Source organism: Talpa occidentalis, unplaced genomic scaffold (genome assembly GCF_014898055.3).
Source record: "Talpa occidentalis isolate TD23 unplaced genomic scaffold, MPIMG_talOcc4v2.1 talOcc4.3, whole genome shotgun sequence".
NCBI classification, from domain to species: Eukaryota; Metazoa; Chordata; class Mammalia; order Eulipotyphla; family Talpidae; genus Talpa; species Talpa occidentalis.
The window spans coordinates 59921525-59948001 of record NW_023603184.1 but is presented as its reverse complement, the minus strand read 5'-3'; the positions used below and the strand labels follow the sequence as shown (position 1 = coordinate 59948001).

Genomic DNA, 26477 nt, shown 5'->3' with positions numbered 1-26477 from the left:
AGGGTGATATCAGAGGATTTAGAGACCCCTCTTTTGAAACCATCCTATGTTATATAGTTTCTTATTTGACAGCTGTAACATTCATGTATTTTATAAAATACTTGCATTGAATGTCTAAGCTAACCAGTAGTTATTTTTCATAAGGAAACTGTTGTAGTTCTTATGGATTTGCTGTTACTGGCTTCTGTTTTAGAGATGATTCCTTATCCTTGTCATATTTACAATAAACAATCAAATGCTAAGCAATTTTCCTGACTAGATTAAAAATGCATTAATTACAGCTGGAATGAGTCATGGGAAGCTTGACTATATATATGTAAATGTAGGCAAAACCATTTTTTTTTCATTTTTAATATCTAGGAAATCAGAATGAATCGTAGAATTAATACTATATTTTATTTGAACTCATAGCAACTTTTCTTTCTTAGTGGTACCTAAAATAATAACACAGCTTTTTTATCTATGGCAACTAATATTCATTAGTAGTTGTCACAATTCCAGAATAACTAGAGATACTTAGGATAAAATAATGGCCTTTAGTTTGAGAGATTTTCCATATAATCAGAAATGAGTCCTGGATCTTAGATTTTGCTTGAATTGTACTGTCCTAGAAACCTGTATACCGTCAGAGGTATTATTTTCCTTTGGTAATGTGCTCATTTCTCTCATTTGATTCTGGACTTTTAAGGATAGCTAACAATGCATTTGCTGACTTCTGTCAACTGAAAGGCCCTTTAATTGACTTGTTCCTATTGACTGAGATTCTAGAAGGCAGCCTCTGTTAATGGTGTGTCCTGATGCGGGACAGAGAATAGGTTTGCCAGCTTTGGAGTTGAGTTCTAGATGTAGTATATCAAGTTATATTCCAGTTGCTTAGCTTTTCCTTGTGATAGCAACAAAGTAACTTCTTGAAGAATGAAGCCCTACATCCTGTTGTCTGATAAAATATACAGCTAGCTGTGAGCAATGTAGCTGCAAATTTCTTGATAATGATTCTGTCTGAGATCTTAGGTAGAATAAGTCATCTTTGGGGGAATTGTATTGGAATTGTCATTAAGAATGTTTTGCATTGCTATACCTTTTATATAGGATAGTATTTTGTGCTGTATCCTAGAAAGTGCTTGTTTGTGTGTGTGTGTGTGTTTGTGTGTATAGGCAAATATATATGTAGATATAAATATATCGACAAACAATATATATGTATTTATTCCATTGTTATTTAAAGAATTACTGAGTGTCTAAATATCTGCACTAGACAGGTGTTTAATAAATATACACATAAATATTTGTACACAAAGACATATTTTTATTAAATTTCTCCTTAATCAATGAATGTGTAATATATGCTGGGTATATAATGGTTGCTAATCATCCCTACCCCTAGATAGATCACTAGCCACCTGTAGTAACCTCATTTCTGGCTTTCTGCCTTTTAAGATGTAGAAACATAATAAGTAGCACATTGCAAGTGTTAGAAACACTACTCAATGTTTTAATTTTTTTATTTAAAAATTTATCTTTTATTGACACATGTGTTCTCAATTACTTCAACTGGTCATTTATCTAATTTTTAAATGGTGTACTCCTCTTTTCAATGGTGTATTCCTACTCAGAAACCAAAATTACCACTTCCATGTATTTTCTGATTGGCTCCTACCTTCAGAGAAATTAAATGACCTTTCTTGGCTACCATGAAACTGAATATTCTTGAAGGAAGGAAACACATAGCCTTGTTTTACTTTTTGTTATATACCCAGCAAATAACCATAAACAGGAGAGGTTAATAAATACTATTCAGATTTGGGGATGTGAAAGAGGAGATACAGGCATGAAATCCTATTTTTATTACTATCATTACGCTGATGATTCTCTGGCCACTTCTGTCTGGTCTGTGTAATTGCAAAGTTCTTCATATTTTATTCATTAGAAGAGCTGCTCTGTGCCCAGGCTTCTATTGTTGCTGCCTCACACTGTTTCCAGTACTTCCTAATGTGTGTGATCTGTGGGCTGCATAAACTTTCTGTCTATGCCTTATTCAGCCTCTAATGAATATTAGACTTACAGTCATCAGTTATGCTTCAAGTACAGAAATAAATGCATAGGGGATTTTTGTTTGTTCATTAGCAGTGTGAAAAGAAAACTCCCTTTGTCTACTTCATGCTTTCTTTGATGAATTTGCTCACCTATTATAACTAATTTGAAGGAAAACTTGATTCATGTAGGTATTTACAGAAAAGAATTAGAAGCTCTTTTTTTTTTCTTTTTTGTTTTGTTTTGTTATGGGAATCAGATAATGTCTACTCGCCAACAGTGATGGAATATTATAGAAAGAATTGTGACCAAATCTTCTTGAATCCGTGGTTATGTGTTTACAAAAGAAGAAATTAAGTTTATTATTGAGGTGAATTTAAAAAATGGATGGAAGAGAGAAAAGAAAAGTAAAAATTCTGGGGGTGGGAGGGAGGGAGGGTCTTAGGTAAGAAGAAGAATGGATGAGAGAGAGAGAGAGAGAGAGAGAGAGAGAGAGAGACAGAGAGAAGAAATTAAAACAGAGCTCTCAGATAAGAAAGGACACAGAATGGTATGTGTGTGTGTGCATGTGTGTGTGTGTTTATTTATAAATTACTGCAATTTACAGTGAATTTATATTAGTTTATCAAACTATAGTACATATTCATTTCTATAAATATTAATCGTATAAGAGTTCTCACCTTCTGTTACATGTTTTTCAACAACAAAAAATACCCCACAAAATATGCCATCACCAAGAGGAATTCACAATATGGTTAAAACTCATGCTCTAAACCATATTGGGTTAGTTGTTGTTTGATAAATTATAAATGGGAACAATGAGGTAGAGGTGGTCCTATTAACATGAATGATCACTATGGTATTTGATTAGCAATGCAACATTTACTCCTTTCTCACTTTATTTAACACCCAATTATTAATTCCCTGAGTGTCAAATTTAATAAAGAATTAGGAGATAATGGTGTACTATATATGTGTGAATATCTCTTGGTGTAATATGTATGTGTGAATACCTCTGTGTGCGTATTTTACATATATACATGGGGAAATTTGTAATAAATATTTTTCAGACTTAGTGAGGAAGGAATGAGAAATACTCATGGAAATGTCATGTCCACCAAACAACTTGGGAAAGAATGCAGGACTGAGGAATATAGACTTTTAAGACTTTTGTGTATTAGTAAAAGGCCAGGTCCTCTATCTAAAGGGTTGTTGGGTGGGAGGAAGAACAGCTAAGTGGATGGATGAGTGGATGGACTAGTGAGTAGGTAGGCAGAAATAGAATGGTTAGAAGAACAACTTTATCTTCTTCCCATGAACATAAATGACAAGTGTGCCCAAGAGAGCCATTTGACATGAACATATACCTGTTACCTTTTTTTTTTTCATCAGAGTAGAAGAAAATTAAGAGAATTTGAACTTGACCTCCCCAATCTTTCCAAAGCACAAAATAGATTTCACTAAAGAAAATGAACTGCAGTATGGTAGAAGTGGAGGTTAGGAGAGGATGAACTCAGTTATCCATTGGTAAATTTTCAGTGAAATCATGAGAGGATTAACATCATCAAATATATGCTGACTGGATTTTCATTGAACCAAAAAATAAAAAAAGAGAGAAGGAACTAGTTAATGAATACATCAGTGGTTTTTCCTCTCAGTTACAAGTTAAACATCACTTTAATCATGTATTTTATTGTTTTTATCCTATTATATCTTCATTAGCTGCAACTAATATAACCTAATACATTTGTTTTAATAATAAGTTAAATCTAAAACTAAGCACTTCACTCATGTTTAGCAAGCTGCACTGTCATTAAACAGGATTTTTTTTCAAAAATAAAAGATGGGAATGCGTGCACATTTTTGAAAAAGATTCGAACCTCCCAACAAGTGATTCTAAAGTCCTAGTTGTAAAATTTAGAGTCACTTGGTGGGTTTGACAGATATGGAGAATCTTGAATTCCACTCCTCGAGTGTCTGGGAAAAGATTTCAGAAACCCGTGTTCTTAGAAGCACATCGGGGCAGTTTAATTCAAGTCAGACAGAAATTATACTTTGTGAAACATAGATCTAAGAATTTTAGAGAGAAATTTCACTCGATTCTTGGTTACATGATTAGCTTATTACCCCCTTATGTAGCTGTTGAGCAAAGTCATTGGAGTTCAAGCTATTGACCTTCTTGGAAAAAAATGGCATTTATTAAAACCATTATTTATATCTCAGATCTTTTTGATTTGTTTGCACGTTTCATATGTAAGTCAATAAATAGCCCAATATAGTGGGGGAGATAATATGATGGGGAACATCCCCAAGAGAACTGAGGATACCTACTCAATAGTGTTCTATGGCTTAATCAACAGTATAATTATTTGAAATATACTGCTCTAATTTTTACTACAGACCAACTACTGAGAAGACCTAAGGTTTATTTACATGTCTAGGTATCATAGGATTAGGTTTCATATGATGTAGTAAAGATATTTTGGTTTGGAGCCAGATCAAAATAAAATCTAAATTCAACATTTCCTATGTGTGTGATCATAGGAAATTTATTAAACCTTTGTCAACTTCAATTTATCTGTAATATTAGAAGGAAATCTTCATATTATTTTTGAGAGGTTTGAATTGACATGCATTATGTCAACCTTGTTTTAAATGATAATGGCGTGGAGATCCAATTTTATTTCACTGATTATAAAACAGAAATGGCAGATGTATTCAAAATAGAAATGACTTCAGAGTTTTCTGTGGAACTGTGCTCTCTTAAAATTTAGCCTTTTTCTTCTGATTTCCCAAATGTTGCTTAAATTTTACCTCTACTTTATTTTATTCCAACTTGCATTGAAGGTGATAATTGAATGTTTTTTTTCTCTCATTTACTCTTTTTTTTAAAAATATATTTATTGAGGTAATGTTGGTTTACAGCACTGTTTGTATTTTATTTGTTTATTTTTTAAAAGATTTATTTATTTATACAAGAACTAGGGTACATGTCAGAGGCACGGGAGGGTGAGAGAATCCACCAGAGACAGAGCAGGCAACACAACAGGCAGACCAAAGACACTGCTGAGGGGAGCAATGGGCGAGGCAGGAGAGGTCTGCTGCGCCACGTGGGTTTCTCCCTGGCTGGCCAGGAATCGAACCCACACTGCAGAGGCTGCGGACAGCTTCACAGCACTGCGCTCAACCCACTGCGCTACCAGGGAAGCCCTCATTTATTCTTTTGTGAGAGTCCAAATGGCAAGGATCATTATCTGTTTTTTTAATAATCTAAGTAGATGAGTCTCCTGTTAATTGTAGATATGGTATGTTGCTTTGAGTACACAAATTAACAGGTAAGTAAACACCTTTATATCTGATGACCTCATTCTATGCCACATTTATATTAAGTTCTTATTCCAGACTTGAGTGTCATTGTATGGACCTACCTATCATTATAATGGCAAAACTATTTGATATCTTCAATTATGGAGTAAAATGCCAAAGATGAATCTACCTACACAAAGACAGAAGGTGTAATGGTCACATTGGCTTCTCCAAGAAGTTTTTTTTTTTTTTCATGTCATCTGTGAGAAATTTTTCTATGCTAATGTTTCTTTTCTGGTGACATTTGTTCATTTGTATATTCATCAGGCATATATTTAGTTCCCAGGACAAACCGGCACATTCTGTGTGCTGGGATATAGTCATGAACGGGACTTAAAAATCCATGCACTCTCATGACGTGTGACATTTGAGGAACGTGCTAAACAAAAAATAAGCAAATAATTTTAGAGTACTTTAAATATGGACAATGGGAAAATAGTGAAATTTCATTTCAGATCCAAAGATAGAACACAAGTAGTCACTGCAAAAAATAAAAATCAAAGAAATCATGTAAAGTGGGATTTGGACAAGGGCCTGCAGTGAGGTCTGTGAATAGGTTGGAGTGTGAAATGAAATAGGACCCGGAAATCTGCAGAACCAGAGCTACAGGACATTCGGGGTGTGGTAGAGTTTAGATTTAATTCTTAGATGGAGTAATATGGATAATTTGATTGAAAAGATAAATGATCTGACCTGAAATTTCCCTTTTCTGTAATAAGCATAACTTATAAGAGATGGAAAAATAGCAGAGTCAAGGTTTTTGCTTTTGAAACTGTAAGAGGTCACAGTGGCTTTGGCTAAGGTCTGTCATTCAATTACCTGAGTTTCTGGGGCAAGCAATTTATCCTCTATCTAATGCCTTTGTCTCCTCATCTGTAAAGTGGGATAAAAGCATATACCTCATAAGGTTGTTGTGGAGCTTAAATGAACAGGGTATAAAAAGTATGCGAAACTGCCTGGAAAATTTAAATGTTCAATAAATGCTGGATATTTTTTCATTAGATTACTAGTATACATACATGTATTATCTTGATTTAATGTAATTCCCAATTTTATGACTGTGTATAAACATTAAGCATTTAACCATTCTAATTCTATTTCTTTTTCATCAGTTTTGTTTTTCTTTGACTCTATATATCAGCATAGGTTAAGCTATGCTACAGTTACCAATATTCCCCACCCCAAATCTCTGTAACTTAACACCATACAGTCTTCTTCTTTTCTTCTTCCTTTCTACATTACAATTTAATATGGATTTAGGTGTCCTCTGATTTTGTCATCTCACATCTGGGAACTACATCTGCCAAGTTTGTCGTATTACAGACATTATTTAACAAACTAAGAAGCTTATTCCAATACTACCTTATTCCTTTGATATTATCCATTTCTACAAACTTATAATAATTTTTTTCTCTAATTGGTTGTTATCTTCAGCAAAGCTCACATTAACTCCATATGCTTTTAGCACATACAGAAATAAAAAGATCTCTGTCTCAGCGAAGGTGGGTGTTTGGGATATGGACCATGAAGGGTTGGGTTTTAGGGATCCAGAACTTGAGCCTGGCTTTGCTCTGAGTTATAAGATAACTTTGAACCAATCACGTAAGCTTGCAAGATTCCTCTTCATTTAATATATGCTATCAAAAAGTGTATTCCCTGCAAAAATTTAAACAATGCAAACAGAATTATTTAAATTAAATCCTTTTGTCCACCTCTTTGCTTAACCATGAGGAATCCCTGTGGTATATTCTAGAAAGGACTGTCTAGTCCAGCATTAAATGACCCTATCAAAGTGACTTTTATCATTTGTTTTGAGAGGTTATATCATTAATCTTTTCCAAGCCACCCCCCCTTTGGGCTCATTTCAATTAAATAGGCAGGGAGAAGAGAACATTGAACAACATTATAAAAATGTTAATTCCTACTGTCATTGACAAGCTCTTAATCACACTATTAGACATATGTTCTGATTTAATGGTCCTGACCAGCAAGCAGTAATACCAAGATTGACTTTGATGAATGACCACCATTATTTTCTGATATGGATGAGGTTGTTTTTCTTTCTGACTAAACATTTCCTCAGAAATGATATTCTATTCAGAAAGAAAGAGTATATAAATACTTTCCTTGGTCTTCAGGGTATTTTCTCTTAAGCCAGTATTTAGATGATCTGCATTTTGGTCACAGTGTGGAACAGTTTGGTGAAAACACTGGTAATTACTTCACCTAACAAATTTGGAGGAATCTTCCTCCTTTCTTATTGTTTAAGGCCATAAGGCTTAATTCCAGCCAATAAATACATATATTTTGCACATGAGGATATCTCATTATCCTTGAAAGTTGCTTCTTAGCAGCACTGTAGTGAAACCAGAGTACCTTTACTTTGAGACTCTTAACCTGTGTAGACACTTTCCTCGTGGTACCATTTGTTGAAATATTCTTCAGCACCAAGCCTTAGGTGAAATGCTGCCTTTCTTGAATCATTTTTCTTATCCTTTCCCAGGACTTCTGAAAATTTCTTTTTTTTTTTTTAATATTTACTTATTTATTTATTTATACAAGCACTGGGTACAGTCAGAGGTGCAGGAGGGTGAGAGAATTCACCAGAGCCAGAGCGGGGAACAGAACAGGCAGACTGACGAAACACACTGCTGAGGGGAGCAGCGGGCGCAGCAGGAGAGGTCTGCGCACCATGTGGGACCCTTGCCAGTGGCCAGGGATCGAACTGGCGCTGCAGAGGCTGTGGGCAGATTTGCAGTCCAACGTTCAACCGCTGCGCCACCGGGGAGGCCCCGACTTCTGAAAATTTCTAACTGGGCTTCCCTGGCATTTTATTAACTTCTCCATTTTGACCCTAATCTCATTCCCACTTGCTTTTGTCTTAGCTGCATACCTGTCCCTCTTCCCGTACATGTTCGAAACTCCTGTGGGGCTGCAGTAGTCTATTAAAATTTACAACACTAGTATATCACACCATGACCCCAACACCTTCACACAGCATAGAATTAAACAAATAATTGAATGGGCTATGCATTGACTAGATTAAATTATATTATCTGTCTATATATACACATTTATATCATATTTACTGAATTTTAATAAATACTATATAAAATAACTATATAAATTGTATATATATATATATATATATATAAAAAATTTTTTTTTCAATCCCATGTCATCCTACAGGTGGAAGTTGTGGTAGGTGACAGTCAAGTGACCAGACTAGTCATGAGATAGTTTATCCAAAGTTCTATGCAGAATTTTTCACTGAATAAGAGTAGAAGGCATTGAGACTGAAAGAGATGAGCCAAGACGATCACCAATAGATATACTGCTATCTACACTGTAAAAAGATCTGTGTGCCATATTTGAAGGGGGCAAAGATAAATATGAGAGTCAGGTTTACACTGCCAATCATTAGAACTGTTTTGGGACTGGCAGAGAGTGACCTGAGATTTGAGTTAAATATATGTAGGATGAAAAAAAGGCAACTGGAAAAAAATACTAGGAGTGATATCCTGAGTTGTTGCTCACGTGCTTGTTATAACTGCTCACTATTTCGGTAAATAAGATAGATAGTATGATGAAAAGAGAATTGATTTTTTTTTTTACTTTTTTTTTAAAGATTTTTTTTTATTCCTACAAGAACTGGGGGTACAGGCCAGAGGTGTGGTGGGTAAGAGGATTCACCAGAGACAGAGTGAGGAATAGAACAGGCAGACTGACTGAAATGCACTGCTGAAGGGAGCAGTGGGTGAGATAGAGAGAACTGCTGTGCCATGTGGGCTGCTCTCTGGCTGGCTGGAGGTGGAACTGGTGCTGCAGTGGCTGCCAATAACTTGATGGCACTGTCTTTAACCTCTGTACCACCAGGGAGGTCCTTTTTTTTTTTTTAATTTCTTCATGTATGTGTCTCTTTATTAATGTTTCTAACCAACTGCAAATATAAAAAGAGAGACATCTCTCATTTTATTTGTTTATAATCCCTGTGGATTGTATGTGTAGTTAATATATAATTAGTATTTTTTAAGTCATTGTCACAATAATGCTAGATAGTCATTTGACAAAGCTCAGTGGCATACGATGCTCAGTATTTAATCTGTGGTTCACAGTCAGATGGGATGAGAGTTGTTCATGTGTCACATATTGGAGTCCAGCCTGGGGAGGTGAAGTAATACCATGGGGCAAAGCAAGTAGTAAGAACAAGTCTAACATCAATGGGTCAGGTATATCTACTCCTCTCACAAGTCCATGACAACATATGCTTCCTGACCAGTATAGACTTTTTTGAAGATCTAAGGGAAATGAAGTTCAAACATTTCTGTTGCGGCCTCCCTGGTGGCACAGCGGTTGAGCGCTGGGTTGCGAAGCTGCCCGCGGCCTCTGCGGTGCCGGTTCTATCCCCGGCTGCTCCCCGGCCACCGGAGGAGGGTCCCACATGGCGCGCAGACCTCTCCTGCCGCCCGCTGCTCCCCTCAGCAGTGTGCTTCGGTCCTTCTGCCTGCTCTGCTCCCTGCTCTGGCTCTGGTGAATTCTCTCACCCTCCCGCACTTCTGACTGTACCCAGTGCATGTATAAACAAAACAAACAAACAAACAAACAAATAAATAAAACATACCTCTATTAAAAAAAAATTCTGTTCACATAACTATTACAAAATTTTGAGGCTATGAGCATACGATTTCTAAATGTAGAATTACAATAAACACAAATGATAGCAACAATGACAGAAAATCCACATAGTAACACTATTTCTGTTTTTTCACAGAATTTCCCAGTTACATGCAGGCATTGTTTGGAATTACACTATTCATAACTGTGGAAGAGGGGCTCACTTCTTTTGGTGGTAGCTGTAGATATCACTGGGACACTGATGCTTACTATTTTCCAGGTTGTTAAGATTCTAAACAACTCAAGGTTAAAAAGTAATCTCCAATTTGAATTCTGTTCAATGGCTCATAACAATTAAGTCATAAAATTGTACAACTCACCTGTTTCATAATTTCACTTAAATTTCTTACATTAGAAAAAAAATTGTAATTTGAACTAAGCATGTATAAGCTGGACTTATACTTAGGTTTTCTTTAAAACTTATTGTGGTTTTTGTCTTCTTGAGACATTTCCCTGAATATATCATGTAAGCAAGTCTTAGGAGCAGAATGGTATGCTATGCATTCATTTACAGAACTCCTAGATTTGACCTCTCATAATGTTTTAAATTCAGATATCCTATATCAATGAATAAATCAACCCAACAGAAAGAAAACAAGGAAATAATGACTTTATATGAAATAATGGATCAGACAGACTTAATAGGTGCAGTGCCTTCCATCCCAAAAGAAATGAACACACATAATTCTCAAGTGCATATGGAACATTCTCAAGAATAGGTCAGGGGCCTCCCTGGGGGCACAGCAGGTTGGAGCACAGCACTGTGAAGCTGTCCCCAGCCTCTGCAGTGCGGGTTGAATCTCGGCAGGCCAGGGAGATTCCCACATGGTGCAGCAGACCTCTCCTATCTTGCCCGCTGCTCCCCTCAGCAGTGTATTTCAGTCAGTCTGCCTGTTCTGTTGCCCATTCTGTCTCTGGTGAATCCTCTCACCCTCCTATGCCTCTGGCCTGTACCCCAGCTCTTGTATAAAAATAAATAAATCTTAAAAAAAAGAATATAAATAAATCTTAAAAAAAAGAATAGGTCATATTCTCATATTTGGACATAAAATGTGTCTCAAAAATATATGAAAGTAGAATTTGTATTAAAATATTTTATATTCACAAAGAAAAAAATTTAGATATCCACCACAAAAGAAAACTCAGAAAAAAATCAAAAACATGGAAAAATGTACTAAAAATAATCTGTATGATTTTCTAGATTTATGAAGAAATCAAATGAGAAATAAAAACAAAATTCTGTAGACTAACTAAATTGAAGAGATAAGTTACTATATCCTATGGAATGCACTAAAATTTGCAATATGAGGGAGATACACAACTACAGGTTCACATCAATAAACATGAAAACACTAAAATAAACTAACTTTACATCTGAAGGAATAGAAAAAGTAAAACAAATGAAAGCAAAAAATCAGTAGAGAGAGAAAATAATAAAAATTAGAGAGGAAATACACAAAAACGAAACCAAAAAGATAACACAAAGGATCACTGAAACCAATAGCTAGTTCTTTGAAAAGATAACCAACACTGATAAACTTTAATTTAGGCTCATTGAGACAGGAGAGAAACAAAAAAAAAAAAAATAGAATCAGAATTGAAAGAAGAGAAGTTACAACAGATACCATGGAAATAGAAAGGCTCGTCAGAAACTGCTGTAAACATATGTATGCAAACAAACTGGACAGCCTAGAGTCATACAACCTTCCAAGACTGAGCCAGTATGAAATAGACAGTTTGAGCAGGCCAAACACAAGCAGATAAATGAAAAGAGCAATAAAACATTTCTCTAATAAGGAAAGCCCAGGACCGAAGTGATCTTTATCAAAATAGAAAAAAAAAAGTGATAACTGATACCTAAAACACTTAAAATACATTGAAGAGGAGGGAAATTGCCCATATTTCCCAAATATTTCACAGACTAGCATTGCCTTGATCCACAAATCAAACAAGAACTGCACAAAAATTGAAAACTATAGGTTGATGTCTCTGATGAACATAGATGCAAAAATCAACAAAACTGGGCAGTCTAATTCCTGGAATATATTAAGAGATTCATCCATCATAACCAAGTCAAATTTATTCCAGGGATGCAAGCTTGATTCAACACAGGCAAATCAATCAATGTCATTCATCACAAGAGGAAGATAAAAATCATGATCATTTCAACAAATGCTGAAAAATCATCTGATGATATTCAACACCCATTTATGATTAAAAAATTCTCAGTAAAATGGGGATAAAAGGAACTTATCACAACATAATAAAGGTCATATATGACAGACACTCAGCCAACATCATACTCAGTGGTGAAAAACAGAAAGCATTTATCCTAAGAATAGGAACAAGGCCAAAATGCTTGCTACTGTATGACTTCATGTTGGAAGTCCTAGCCAGAGCAATGAGGCAAGAAAAAGACATAAAAAGAATCTAAATTGGAAAAGAAGAAGAGAAACTATCACTATTTGCAAATGACATAATAATATACATGAAAAATTCATGACTCTACTAAAAAACTACTGGAAATATGCATGAATACAGTAAAGTGGCAGTATATAAAATCGATACATCTGCTCCCTGCTCTGGCTCTGGTGAATTCTGTCACCCTCCCGCACTTCTGACTGTACCCAGTGCTTGTATAAATAAATAAATCTTAAAAAATAAAAATATAAATAAAATCAATATACAAGTTATTCGCATTTCTATATGTGAACAATATATTACAGGAAAATAAATTAAGAAAGCAATTTGTTTATAGTTGTACCAAAAAGGATGAATTACCTGGGAGTAAACTTAAAAGAGGAGAAAACTGTAAGAGGCTGCTAAAGAAAATAAAAGACACGCAACAAAAACTGGAAAGAAATTGTGTGTTCATGGATTAGAAGAATTAGCAATGGGAAAATAGCCATGATACCTAAAGCAATTTAAGGATTCAGCACAAAGCCTATGGAAATTCCAGTGACATGTTTCAAGGAAATAAAACAATTGTAACATTTTTATGGAACTACAGAAAGCCCAAAGAGACAGAGCAATCCTGAGGAAAAAATACGAAACCTGGAGTATCACACTCCCTGACTTTAAACTATTTTACACAGCAGTTGTAATCAAAACAGTATGGCACTGGAACAACAGTTGAAACACAGATGAATGGAACAAAATAGAAAGCCCAAAAATAAAGACACAGAAAATGGACAGTTGATCTTTAAAAAGAAACCACACACATAAGTGGTTCTGGGAAACTTGAACAGCCACATGCAGCAACATGAAGCTAGAGCTTTACTTAACTCCATACACAAAAATTAACTCAAATATGGATTAAAGGCTTATATATAAGACATGAAACTATACAATACAAAAAATAAAATATAGGTGTCTGGGATATTAACCTCAGATATTAACCTCAACAGCATGGGAAATAAAAACAAAAATAAATAGAACATAAAGCCAAAAATGTTTGTACTACCGAAAAAACAAAAAGATAGCCTTTGGATTGGAAGAATATATTTGCACATCACGTGTCAAACAAAGGGTTTATTCTCAACATATATAAAGAACTCATATAAGTCAGCAACATAAGCAACTCAATTGAAAAATAGTTAAAAGACCCTAATAGACACTTCTCCAAAGAAAACATTCAGGTGGCATAGGGCACAGCAAAAATTGCTCAGTATTGGGACCTCTATATATAAGGCCTCCTTGCCCTGGTGGTGCAGGGGGTTAAGTCTCAGTACTATGAAGCTATCCACAGCCACTGCAGCAGGAGTTTGATCCCAGGGCATGGAACTAAACTACATGATGCAGCAAACCTCTCCTGTCTCACCTGCTGTTCCCCCTGGCAGTGTATTTCAGTAGATTTGCCTTTGTTCTTCTCCCCACTCTGTCTCTGGTGAATCCTCAGATCTCTCTTTACCTCTGGCCTACACTTCAGCTCTTCTATTCATAAACAAATAAATCTTTAAAAAAAATTGCTCGGTATCACTCATTATAAAGGGAATGCATAGTTAACCCATTAGTCTTTTAAAAGCCCAGTTCTTACATCCTTAAGATTCTGGGACAGCCCAGTGCTTTCCTAACAAATACCTTTGACTTGGAACACTCAGAATGGCTTCATAGTTTGTCACTAACAACCCCATTAATAAAAGTTTGTTTTGCCTATTTTCTGTGGCTTTTTTTTTTTTATTTTGTTAAATCTTCCTACTAGGCTTCCTCAAAATTTTCAAAAATGCATTTTAAAAAGCTGCTGATAATTTTTGAGATGTGCCTAAATTTACTCTCTGGCCTTTGGACCATTTCTTTTGTTGGCTGTACTCTTCCAGAGGATCAGTCACGGGTTTACTGTCCCCTGCCTTCAAATTTTGCTCAGAATTTATCTTTTTCCTGACTTTTACCCTGACCACTCTAGTTATAATTGCAGTGTACTCTTCTTCCACATACCTGTTCTCCTTGGCCTGCTGTATTATTTCCATACTTCTTATACCTCCTGAAAGCCAAATTTCTTAATTATTGTTATTCACTGTTTCCCATCATTACAAGGTAAACTCTTTGTGGTCATATTCTGTCTGTATATTTATTTTGATTTGTATTAGTGATTTATCCCATGTGCCTAGAATAATGACTAGAATAGGGTAGAACTTCCATAAATATATGTAGGTGAATGCATATTTTTATAAGATGTATTTATAATTATGCTTTGTACTTTCACTTTTGAAACAATCTTCTGTCAAAAGAATATCATTCCAACTTCTCCAATCGCCAAAATTTTTAGTTAGGATAAATGTAGATTCTCTTCCTGGCTCCATCATGAATTCAGGAAAATCTGCAAAACTTTTGATGCTTAGTTTTCTCATTTTTTATGTTTTATTAGTACTCCATAGAGAAGGAAACAAAGATGGACTATCGTAGGAAAATTTAGCAGTAACACTCTACTTTCAAGTGTCTGTGGGTACTTCCTTTTTTTCTTTTTCCCTTCCTATTATCTTGCACATTGACATTTACTCAGTTAAAACAATTTTCAACCTTCATACTAATCGCCAGACATGGCTATGGTCCCCAAGTCTCAGTGATAAAAGACACTGATAGATTCAAAACAAAATAAATATAAAGCCACTAATAGAACTTTTAGGGGTTTAAGTGGTTGTTCAGAATTCATTAATGTTGCTATTAAAATGTTTACAACCTTGGTATAGCTCACAAACAAAAATAATCTGTGATGACATTGAACTTTACTATGTAATCTGGATTCTAGATTATGGGAAGAGAATCTTGGGATAAGCCGGAAAGAAAGAGAGGTGGAAATTTCTTCCCAATTCTTGGCTCCAAAGTCTACATTGGCAAACATATCCAAATGCACAATGTCTTACCCTTGTGTGACCTGAACTTAACACCCTGGGACAATCTACCTATACCCATCTAGTTCTGAAAGTGCTTTATGCTATAAATGAACCTGCAAACTCTTAAGGACAAGTGGGTGTGGTTTACTTAAGCCATGATTTAGAAAGAAATCCATCTATTTGAATTTGTGCTCAGTTATTTGGAGTTATTTAAAGTTAGAGAAAATGGGCTCACACCACGTAGAAGTATTCTTTGCAAAGAAGGTGCTCGTTAATAGATATCTCTAATTCTAGTTTAAATCTAGCTTAAACTGGAATTCTATCTTAAAAGCTAGTAAAGGGGGCCTCCCCGGTGGCGCAGCGGTTGAGCGCTGGGTTGTGAAGCTGCCCTCAGCCTCTGCAGCGCCGGTTCGATCCCCGGCTGCTCCCCGGCCCCCGGAGGAGGGTCCCACATGGCGCGCAGACCTCTCCTGCCGCCCGCTGCTCCCCTCAGCAGTGTACTTCGGTCCCTCTGCCTGCTCTGCTCCCCGCTCTGGCTCTGGTGAATTCTCTCACCCTCCCGCGCACTTCTGACTGTACCCAGTGCTTGCATAAATAAATAAATAAATCTTTAAAAAAAAAAAAAAAGCTAGTAAAGGGATTTGAAATATTTTAGGCAGTGTAAAGATTGATCTTTTGGGATGAGTAAAGTCCTTCAGGAGATCTGATCCCTGAATTAGCACCCCTAAGATATGCCTGTTTTCACAATATCTTTCTTATCTTTTTCTCATGACCTACAGATTCTTGGAAGCTCCAGGTTATCTTTTTTTTTTCTTGTTTGTTTTAATGATTACCATGAGGATGTAACCTGAGAACAATGTAGAGAACGTTTTTGCTAGTATGTATACACAGTTAATTTGTAGATTATGTGTTTGTAAATCATGAGGCGCATGCAAAATTAAATCTCGACTAGGCAAAATTCCAACCTAGCACCATCCTCAGACAAATATTATTCTACTTTAAAATGATAAGTCATGAAAACTTGCTCTTAATATTTTTTCATTTTTAAAATAAATTCATATTAAACACCTGTTGAATGTCAAACAGAAGCAAAACGGCAAATACCAGGTGATGTCACTTGCATCACATACATAGAAAATAAAATAAAGGAACTGGTGAAACTAACCCCAAACGAATCCTAGAAATCAGACTGCAGATTGAGGTTACTAGAGGTGGAAGATGGAGTAGGGGGAACTGAGTGCGGAGGGGGCTCAATGGTATGTGGTAAAGGGCTGTGGGAGCTTTGATGGTGTGTTGTGTGGTGGCAGGTGTCTGAGAAGGCATGACCCTATCCTCCTAAATAAAATACAGTGTTGTAAACCAAGGTTATCTCAATTAAGAAGAAAAGAATAAGATAAAACAGCAATTTCCAAAGGGCACCTAGGCCTCACTTCATTTAGCCTACGCATCAATGACAGCTCCCTGTCATTTTCAATACCTGAACATTTTCTGAATGACAATTCTACTTATATATTCCATTCATAAAAGAAAATTCAATAGATTTTAGTAAACAAAACATTGCAAAGAAATAAACTGACAAGAACAAGACTCAAATGTATAGGCCCAGAATTATGTGTCAGCCTTCTATGGATTAAAAATGACCATCTAAAGGATTTCTTTGGCTCATACATAGATTTTCACAATATTGTTTTGCTCCAAATAGTTAAACTTGAAGGATATGGATTCTCTTAAAAAATATTTCTGGAAGTATGATGACCATGGGGCTAATCTTTGTCATGACAAAAATAAACAGGAGTTAGAAAAGGGTTGCCCTCTTTGAGCGAACATTCCTTCCACACCTTTGTCCCCACCTGTAGGGCATCAGCTACAAGCTTGCCCAGTTCTTGATGGTGGCAGGTGAGAAAGCAGGAATGAAGCCCATATGTGGGGAGCAGGAACATGTTGTTATTATGAGGCAGTGGACACACAGGTAGCAACATTAGCAGCGACCAGCAGTGGCAGCGCCTCTGGGTTCTTGTCTCAACACTGGTCTCGTGCCCCCTGAGTGGTCAGTGAGAAGCTGTGAGAGCTCCTACACCTGTACTGAAGCCCTATTAGTGTGTAAATGATTTACAGACAAAGCCAGCACAGGGCCAAGTTTAGGCCTCGTCTACAGAAGTATGTTTTCACGCATGTGAACTATACATCAACATGACATATCATTACTGCTTTCTTCACATGAGGACTACACCTCAAGGCTACAGTTATGTGCTGGGCCACCTCTGCTGGATGGTCACGGTGAAAAACACTGAGAAAACTGTCTTCCCACAGGCCCTACAACCACCCCTCCACATACTCTGCCTGTGACTAAGGACAGATGTCAGGCAGATATTGGCCCTCAGGTGGTGGATTTTTCTTGAGTACCTTTAAAAGGAAGTTAATATTTGTGTCTATAGCTTTATTTGTCTATATGGTTTTGTTTTATCCACCTATCTATAATCTCCAAATTTTGATTAACTTTACTCATTTCTGATATGTGAGTGATTTATTAAGCATTTCTTAGTGGTAATGCCTCTGAATATTGTGATTAATCAATGTCACACTATATAATTTCCACGAAAGTGTTGTCTGTATGTGAATGTGCATATTGGTACAGAGATATAGGTATATATGTGTGTGTGTGTGTGTGTGTGTGTGTGTGTGTCTAGAAAGGTTGTAAAGGAGAAAGGAGGGAAGGTGGGAAGGAAGGGGAGAAATGAAGAAAGGAAAAAAGAAAGGAGAGAAAAAAGTGAAGGAAAAGAAAGAAGTGATGAGATACTGAGATATGGAAGGAAGGAGGGGTGTGTGTGTGTGTGTGTGTGTGTATTTGAGGTATATATTACATATATTATATATGCCAACCAGACAGACTATATATATGGCATATAATGTACACACCAACAATACATATTACAATACATTATCTTCAGTTTCTGTGATTCCTCAGTGCTAGTTCAGGCTGGCTCCACTCTGATGACAAAATATATTCTCTTTCAGATGGAACACCATTTACCTGGTGGATTGGGCGGTCCAATGAAAGGCACCCTTACTGGGGTGGTGCCCCTCCTGGAATCCAGCAGTGTGAGTGTGGCCTGGACGAGAGTTGCCTGGACATTCGACACTTCTGCAATTGTGACGCCGACAAGGATGAATGGTAATGGGCATCACAATCTCGCTTCGCTTGTGGAGAAAGTACATTAATTGATGCATAAAATTTCCCCCGAGAGAAGAGCTGAATGAGAAATTCAATACGAACTAGGGTTTCCTAATGACTGTGATTGTTTTTAACTTTGAAAGTTGCCAGTTCCAGTATTTTGAGGACTATTACTGAGGTTTGCAACATAAAGCTCATTTTCACATCATCACCTCCTTATTTCTGAACATTCCATTTTAAACAAAGAACTTAATGGAATATATAGCCTTGTGATTTAGCCAGTGTTTCTATATTGTGGGGAATGCAGGTTTTTTAAGATCGAGTGGGAGATGAGGAATGTGTAACTAGATAAACTATTTCTTTCTCCTCCATTTGCCACTGATGTTTCAGTCACCAGTCTACCCTTTTACTGTCGATAAAAATATAGCAAAGGAGATTTCTAATGATTGAGCATAGAAATAAATCTATATTGCAAGATTTATTTCGTAATAAATAAAATTTTGTAAAATTTTGTAAATTAAATTATAATTCCATAATTTGTTTTTTACCTTTTCACTTTTGCATGTTAAAGTTGAGGCATGTTGCAGAGAGGTTCAGTAATTTTCCTAAGGTCACACATATCTACTAAGTGACAGATGCAAAATTTGAACTCCATATATCTGAGAGTAGCCACTCATTTACAAATTCCTTTTGTAAATTAAGTTTATTTTTAAATTCCCATGATCATTACATCTACTGTTCCTTTGTCTTCCAGTTGAACTGCTAGTTTTTCACTCTATCGATTATGGAAATATGCACAGAACATTTCTAAAGACACTTTTGTCTGAATTTAAGGCATTCTTTAGTTTTGCTTTTCTAATTGTGCTTGCTTCTTCAAATGGTGCTCAATTATAATTAAGAATTCCTATGTGAAGCTGCTCTCAACCAGCTGAAATTTATTTTAAGTAGTTTTCCTTCATTCTCTGAATTCACAACAGCAGAGACTATTTTATTTATTTATTTATTTTTGAAAATTTATTTATGTATGCATACAAGAACTGGGGTACAGGCCAGAGGTACCAGGGGTGAGAGGATTTGCCAGAGACAGAGTGGGGAACAGAGCAGGCAGATCGACTGAAATACACTGCTGAGGGGAGCAGCGGGTGCGTCAGGAGAGGTCTGCTGCGCCATGTGGGTAGCTCCCTGGCTGGGGATCGAACTTGTGCTACAGCGTCTGTGGATAGCTTCATAGTACTGCATCTTAACCCCTTGCACCACCAGGGAGGCCAGCAGAAACTATTGTAAATGAAACCTCAGCTCAGTGAGAAAATGGCCAAAATTTTGCCCCCCTTGGGTTCTATGAGATGGGCCACCTCTTCAGAACATCCTTTCCCTCTGCTCTGGTTCCCTTATAATCATCAACATAGAAGATAGTGTATATCTAACAACCTTTTATACCAGCAAGGCAGTAGGGCAGAGTGGGGGGGGTCTGTGGGGCCAAGAGGCTGGCAGGTCTCCTAGCCCCCAGCAAATCTCCACTCCTTGGGCACTCTGTGGCATTGTCTCGTTGTATCGGCAGGAAGTGTACAGTGCAGGTTTTCTGATCCAGCAGACCGGGTAAAGGAGAGTCCTGGAGCCCTCAGTGGCTTTTCAGGCTTTTATTGGGATCTACCAGGCACACGGCAGGCAGGGTTACTAGGGAGCCAGGAAGCTGGCAGGCCTCCCAGCTCCCAGCAAGTTTTCACTCTTTCTGGGCTCTCCAGCGTTCTCGCATTCTCTCTGCTTCTCTCGTGTTTCTCCTCTGCTTCTACTCGTGGTTCTGCTGGTGTCCCCATGACGCCGCCCTTATAAGCCCAGTCTCTCAGCCCAGGTGAATCCCATCTACATGTGTCCACACCCATTCAGGACCGCAGATCCATCATCCATCCTGATGGCAGGAGGGCAGAAAAGCCTGATACTTTACCTTCCCCTACACTTGTGGTCTCTACCTCTAATAGCTGTCATGCTGCTGTCTGCCACTCTGCTGCACTGTCCTATTTGACACTACCCTTATATGCTTAGCCTCTAAGATCAGGTGTGCCCATTTATGCACACCAACACCATGCTCCAGGTGTCCACCATCAAGTGTACCCCAAGCCCATGCTCCTAAATGCCTCCTGCATTCAAGGCCACAGGTGATAGTCAGAGAGGCCAACAGCGCAAAAGCATCATCATCATTTTTCCTATACAACCCTTTCCATTTTCTGTAGAAAAATGACAAAGCCCCATCTTCTGCAACTTATTGTGGCAATGAAGGCATCAGCATTTAATTTCCATACAGTTTTTCAATGACCAACCTACCCAGGATCAAAAGACAGGGATCTAACTTCCCCTCATAAGTATGCCCAGGAAAGCATGGTCAGCATCTCAGGGCAAGATTCAGAGGACATCAAGAAGTTCCTTATGTCAGTCTCATGAGGGAGAAGGGGTTGAGATTCTGATTTAACTTTTTTTTTTTTATTTCATTCATCATCTTAGAACCTAGTCCTAAGTTATATGGTGACAGTTTTGGAAAATTATTTGTAGTTGCATCGGTACTTAATGCTCCATCTGACATTACTCATTTATCACATGTTTACTTTGCAACAGGCAGGTAGTCTGCTGTGCAGACAAAGTCAAGGACATAATTGACCTTGATCTTGAAGAACTCACCATAACAATGGGGAGAAGAAAAGCTAGTTAGCCATAAATGGATCAATGTGATGAATGTCCAAGGTGTGTTTGGACCTGTGGTGGATATAGATGTGATAGCTGGAGTTCAAGAAAAAGCAGTAAGTTCTGAAGGACCAGAAGCAGTTAACTAAAGTAAGTAGAATATGGATAGGGGGACCCTCCTTGTACTTAGTGAAATGTGAAATAATATAAAAATTACTCCTCAAACCACTAGTGCATATTGGTGTGGTTATTGTACAGTTTTCTTATGGGGATTTATAGGACATGATGGTAGAGGGAAGTCAAATCCAGATCATGTAGCTCCTTGAATGTGAAATAATGATAGATTTTTGTGGAACAAGAATTGTGGACATAGAATACATACATTCAGACATGAGATCTGGCAGAGCTTTGTGGAAATACTATAAATAGATAACATTAGTTATTTATTTAACTTTAGTATTTACTGTAGAAAGAAAATGTGCAAAATAGGACATAATTGTGAAACATCCGTATTCTTCAGCATTCTTTCACCCTCGTTCTTGGCTAACCTGTGCCCTAGCTGGCTTACTGCACTTTTCAAATTTTGTTTCAGACAAGCATGCCCTTTTCACTGGTAGTTTGGATTTTCCTAAGAAACCTCAACTATCTATACCTTGTGAAGTTCTTTTAAGTTTCTTGGGTTAAGTTACTCAGGAAACTGTCAGGGTTAGTATAGCATCTGATGGATCTAATACAGCAGTTTACTGTATTACATCTGCTAGATAATATTGTCTCTTACAAATGTCACTAAACATCTACTGAATTATTTTTTGGTGTCTGGTTTCTAAATCTCATGTCATCATCACAACAGTCCTTAGGTTGGATGTATTATCTCCTTTTGTCCAGACACAAAATTGAAAGTTGAGATGATCAGTACACTGGTTAAGATTATCTGATTAAAGGAGTAGAAAGTTGGATTCCAACTGAATCCAAAAGTACTCCTGCTGTCGACTTCAAACAAGTTTCTGAGTTGGGATTATGTGTTATTGGAGTTAGTTAAGATGTCAGAGAGAATTTTCCCAGGGCCTCTAGTCATATCATCAAGGGTGTTGTAATTTTTACCAAGTCAGGCTGCTCAGGGCCTCTCAGTCCTCTTCATGCTTCTGGTCATTAATAATGTTTTGTTTTGTTTTAATAAGCCTCCCATGTAACTAAATAACCGATTGTTACATATTTCAACAAGACCCCAGTCAATGAAGAAAATAAGTATGTGGAGTAGAGGTGAATGAAGGATAAGCAGCTCAGAAGATGGAGATGGATGAGGGGAAAGTAAATAGTTACTGAACCCCAAAAGCACAACTCCCCCTTTTTGAAAACATTTTATTTATTTATTTTTGCATAGAAGAACTGGGGTGTATGCCAGAGGTGCAAGGGGTGAGAGGATTCACCAGAGACAGAGTGCGGAGCAGAACAGGTGGATCTACTGAAATACACTGCTGAGGGGATCAGTGGGTGAGACAGGAGAGGTCTGCTGCACCATGTGGGTAGCTCCCTGGCAAGGGATTGAACTGGTGCTGCTGTGGCTACAGATAGCTTCATAGTGCTGAGATTTAACCCCTTGAGCCTCCAGGGAGGCCGCAATCCCTTCTTTAAGAGAAACCTCAGCTAAACATCTGATTCAAGTATACTATGAAACTCACTTCTTAAGAGTTTCTCAGTCAAAGTAGTAAACAGGAAGACAAAAATCAAGAAATGAAAAATTTGCAATGAGTAATAATTTCACTGTTAATGACATTTACGATGGTTTCAATTTAACCAATAGAAATTTTCCATGAGTTTTATGACCTAGATATTTTAGACTACCCAAAGTAGGAAAACAAATTCTAGTGACAGCTCCAGCTTGTGGTCCGTGGAAGACAACAGGGGGGATGTTGGGATATGTGGGTGGTGGGTCCTCCTTCTGGTGGAAGGACACAGGGGATGGTCACCCAGCAAGCTGGACACGACGGGGGGTCACCAAGTGTGCTGCTTGGTGATGGCTAACACCTGATTGAAAGGTTTTCTCATCTAAACACTGGGTAGAACTAAAGTGTAACTTTCTTGCTTAACAGAATATTCTTTTATTTATTCATAAGAAAATGAAGACATTTTATTTGATTTTTAGTAACTGTGTTCTTGGCTTCTTGCTGTTAATGTACCTTTTATAAAGCGATATGGCACTAAACAGGGGAGAACATTATATAAGGTTTAAATTCTGGTCATCCTGCACCAAAAAGGGGAAGCTTGTTCTTTTTCTTAGATAATAGAATATTTTTAGGAGATTTTTTTGGGGGGGGTACATGGATTCCTGAAGCTTCAAACTACTCTTTATCCCTTGATTCCATTTCTTTACAACAGAGAAATTATTTAATAAATGGTGCTGAATCTAGGCATGAACAATGGGTGAATGACTTCTGTTGGACATATTTTTACCTTCTGTCTTCTGGTAGATCAGCCATGGCCATTCTTGGATTAACTGATATTTACTTCATTGGTACCTGTTACCCATCTTTCACATATTTTCCAATGTTCAGCGTAAGCTTTTGCTGCAGCTTTACTTTCTATGATTATCAAAAAGTATGGTGAAAGGCTATGGGTGCCTTGGTGGTGGGTGTGGTGTAATTACAAACATCTGAACATGTGTGATCCTGGATCTCTGACTTATATACAGTGTAGTAAAGTGTTACCTCAATAATAAAATAAAGTAAAACCAACCAACCAACCAACCAACCTACCAACAAAAAAGTAGACAGAAATGATCCATCTGACCCCAAAATTATCTTTTTATACCATTGCATTAACTTTTCTTGATAAATGCCATGTCTGGACCACAACTTTTCCTTCACAAAGACCTTCCCTTCCTGTCTCATAAACTTTTATGAGACAGTGTCTATAGGAGAATGATGCTGGGGTTTAGGATTTTCCTATTTTCTCACATAGGCTCTTGTTTGGTCTCTCAGACCCCCCATGATTCCCTTAAACCTCCACCTCTGAGATGCGCAGGACAGCACTGTGAGGGTCTTCACTCCTGCTCAGATTCCAAGATGTGACTGGGACTCTGAATCCTAGAGAAAAGAAAGGGCCACTTTAGACACACTGAGGTTCTTTTTCTTATTGAAAAAATAGTAATAAAGTTCAACTCTGCTGGTTGAATTGTATTATTCATGAATCTGTTTATGAGTCATTGTACTACATATTGAGTTTTAAAAATGCCTTTGCCCCCAGGCAGGCAGAATTCGTGAAAGGTTTATCTGGATTTTTACTCACTCAGATCCTGAATTCTCACATGCATCTAGCAGTATAATCAGGACCTTCACCTGTGTTGGAGAGAAGTGTGCTTGGCACATCGTAGGTCCTTCATGCATTAATTTTGAATAAATGGAGTCATTTCCCTTCCTGTCCTCTCTTCCTGTCCAAATACATCCTCCATTTGCACATGATAGCCTGCTATTTTTTTTAATAGCTGTTCTTTTTTTTTTTTTTTTGTGGGACCCACGCAGGTGGCAAGGATCAAACCGGTGCTGCAGAGGCTGCGGGCCGCCTTGCAGGCCAGTGCTCAATCGCTGCACCACCAGGGGAGGCCCGGTAGCCTGCTATTTTATTTATTAAATTTTCACATAAAATAAATTTCCTGGAGTAGCTTGATACTAAATTGTTTCCACTAAGGATCTCATGACTTGTTTTCAGATTCTTTGTAGAAATAAGGTTCTGTGGTATATCTAAGCGGAGATAATAGAAGGCACTGCATATTTAAGAAAAGAAGGAACAGTACAAAAATATGCAGGGAGGGAGGGAAGAGCTTGTCAACAGAGATTGGATATTCAAAGCCAACATATCATATCGGTATCCTGTAGAATTCTAGATGGAGAAATATCGGTATCTTGTAGAATTCTAGATGGAGAAATATAGTTGATAAAATAGTTGTTAGTTTACCAAGGGTAGCATTATGGAGTGGTTTTGTTTTGTTTCCTTTTTTTATTATTCAGTGATGCCACCATCTTATCATCTAGTGGGAAAATATCTTGTATAAGCAATTTAAGACCTGTTGGTTCTGGAAAACAAAACATCACTGTGAAAGGTTCCTCTTTATGCTCATTTGAAACCAAAATGTAGACTGAGGCATCTGTTATCTGTCAAGATGTACAAATATATTATTTCTAAATTGCCGGTGGAGTCTCATTGAGTAAATGTAAAAATATATCAGAAATAGAACTCAAAAACAATAACGGGATTAAAAGTTAGCATTTGGGTAGTATATTTTAGCCCATGCATTTTATTTGAACTATTATTATATAACAACATACAAGTCTACTTAAAAATGCAATGAGCCTAGATTTTACCTTAATTTGCCTACTTATGACTTAATGGATGGCATTGCTCTCATCACAGTAGCTCTTACTCCGGTACACATAAGAAGAGTTGCTTACCTCTTTTTTCTCCTGCAGATTTGTTTACAGTTGTCCATTCTGATTGACCCCATGTAGGAGTCCATATTTAACAATGTATAATTAAATTATTTTACTGAATTTTTAAACTTAAGGTTTTTTTTATTACAAAAGATGTATGTTCTATTATAGTCTTATAAAAAACAATCTCAGAAATATTAAAATAAAAAAATAGAAGCCCCCTTCTCTCACCATCACTTAAAATCTTCTCACCTCTACCACATATGTAAAATAGTTGGGTGTGTAGGTGTTTGTTCATATAAATGTCTTTCTATGCACATACCATATTTATTAACTTAAAGTTTTATTTGTCACTAATTCTTAGATCATATTAAACATTGTTATGTAACCTGCTTTTCCCCTTAAAATATCTTGGAGATTTTTCACTTGGCATCACTATATGATGATACATCATGATGAAAATGAATGTGTTCTGTCCATTTTTATGGCTGAAAAGTATTTCATCATATGATAGCATCATAACTTATTTTCCCATTCCTTCATGGTAAACATTTTAATTGTGAATGATTTTTCGCTGTTAGAAAGTGCTTCAATGAACTTTGAATCTTTTTTAAAATATGTTTTTTGACTTTTAAAATGGTCACTTCTATTAAATAGAATGTTAGCTTCAAATTATTAAATGATCCACTATTCTGTTATGAAAGTTAAGGTGGATTGCAGAAGGGACCAGGACTTTATACAGACCACAAAGGATTCAGTTCAGAACTGGCCTCCTCACCTCTGTGGAGTGAAATGGTCCTCTCCCCA

General features: G+C 37.0%; 1 protein-coding gene across 3 annotated transcripts in view; it reads left to right on the top strand.

Moving 5' to 3' along the window:
- CNTNAP5 (contactin associated protein family member 5) overlaps positions 1-26477 on the top strand; it is an 831834-nt gene that overhangs the window by 656005 nt on the left and 149352 nt on the right. For all 3 annotated transcript variants that reach the window (XM_054699622.1, XM_037523193.2, XM_054699623.1), the window contains one exon: positions 18417-18573. In XM_054699622.1, coding sequence (XP_054555597.1) covers positions 18417-18573 — 157 coding nt within the window. The remainder of the gene's footprint in view (positions 1-18416; positions 18574-26477) is intronic.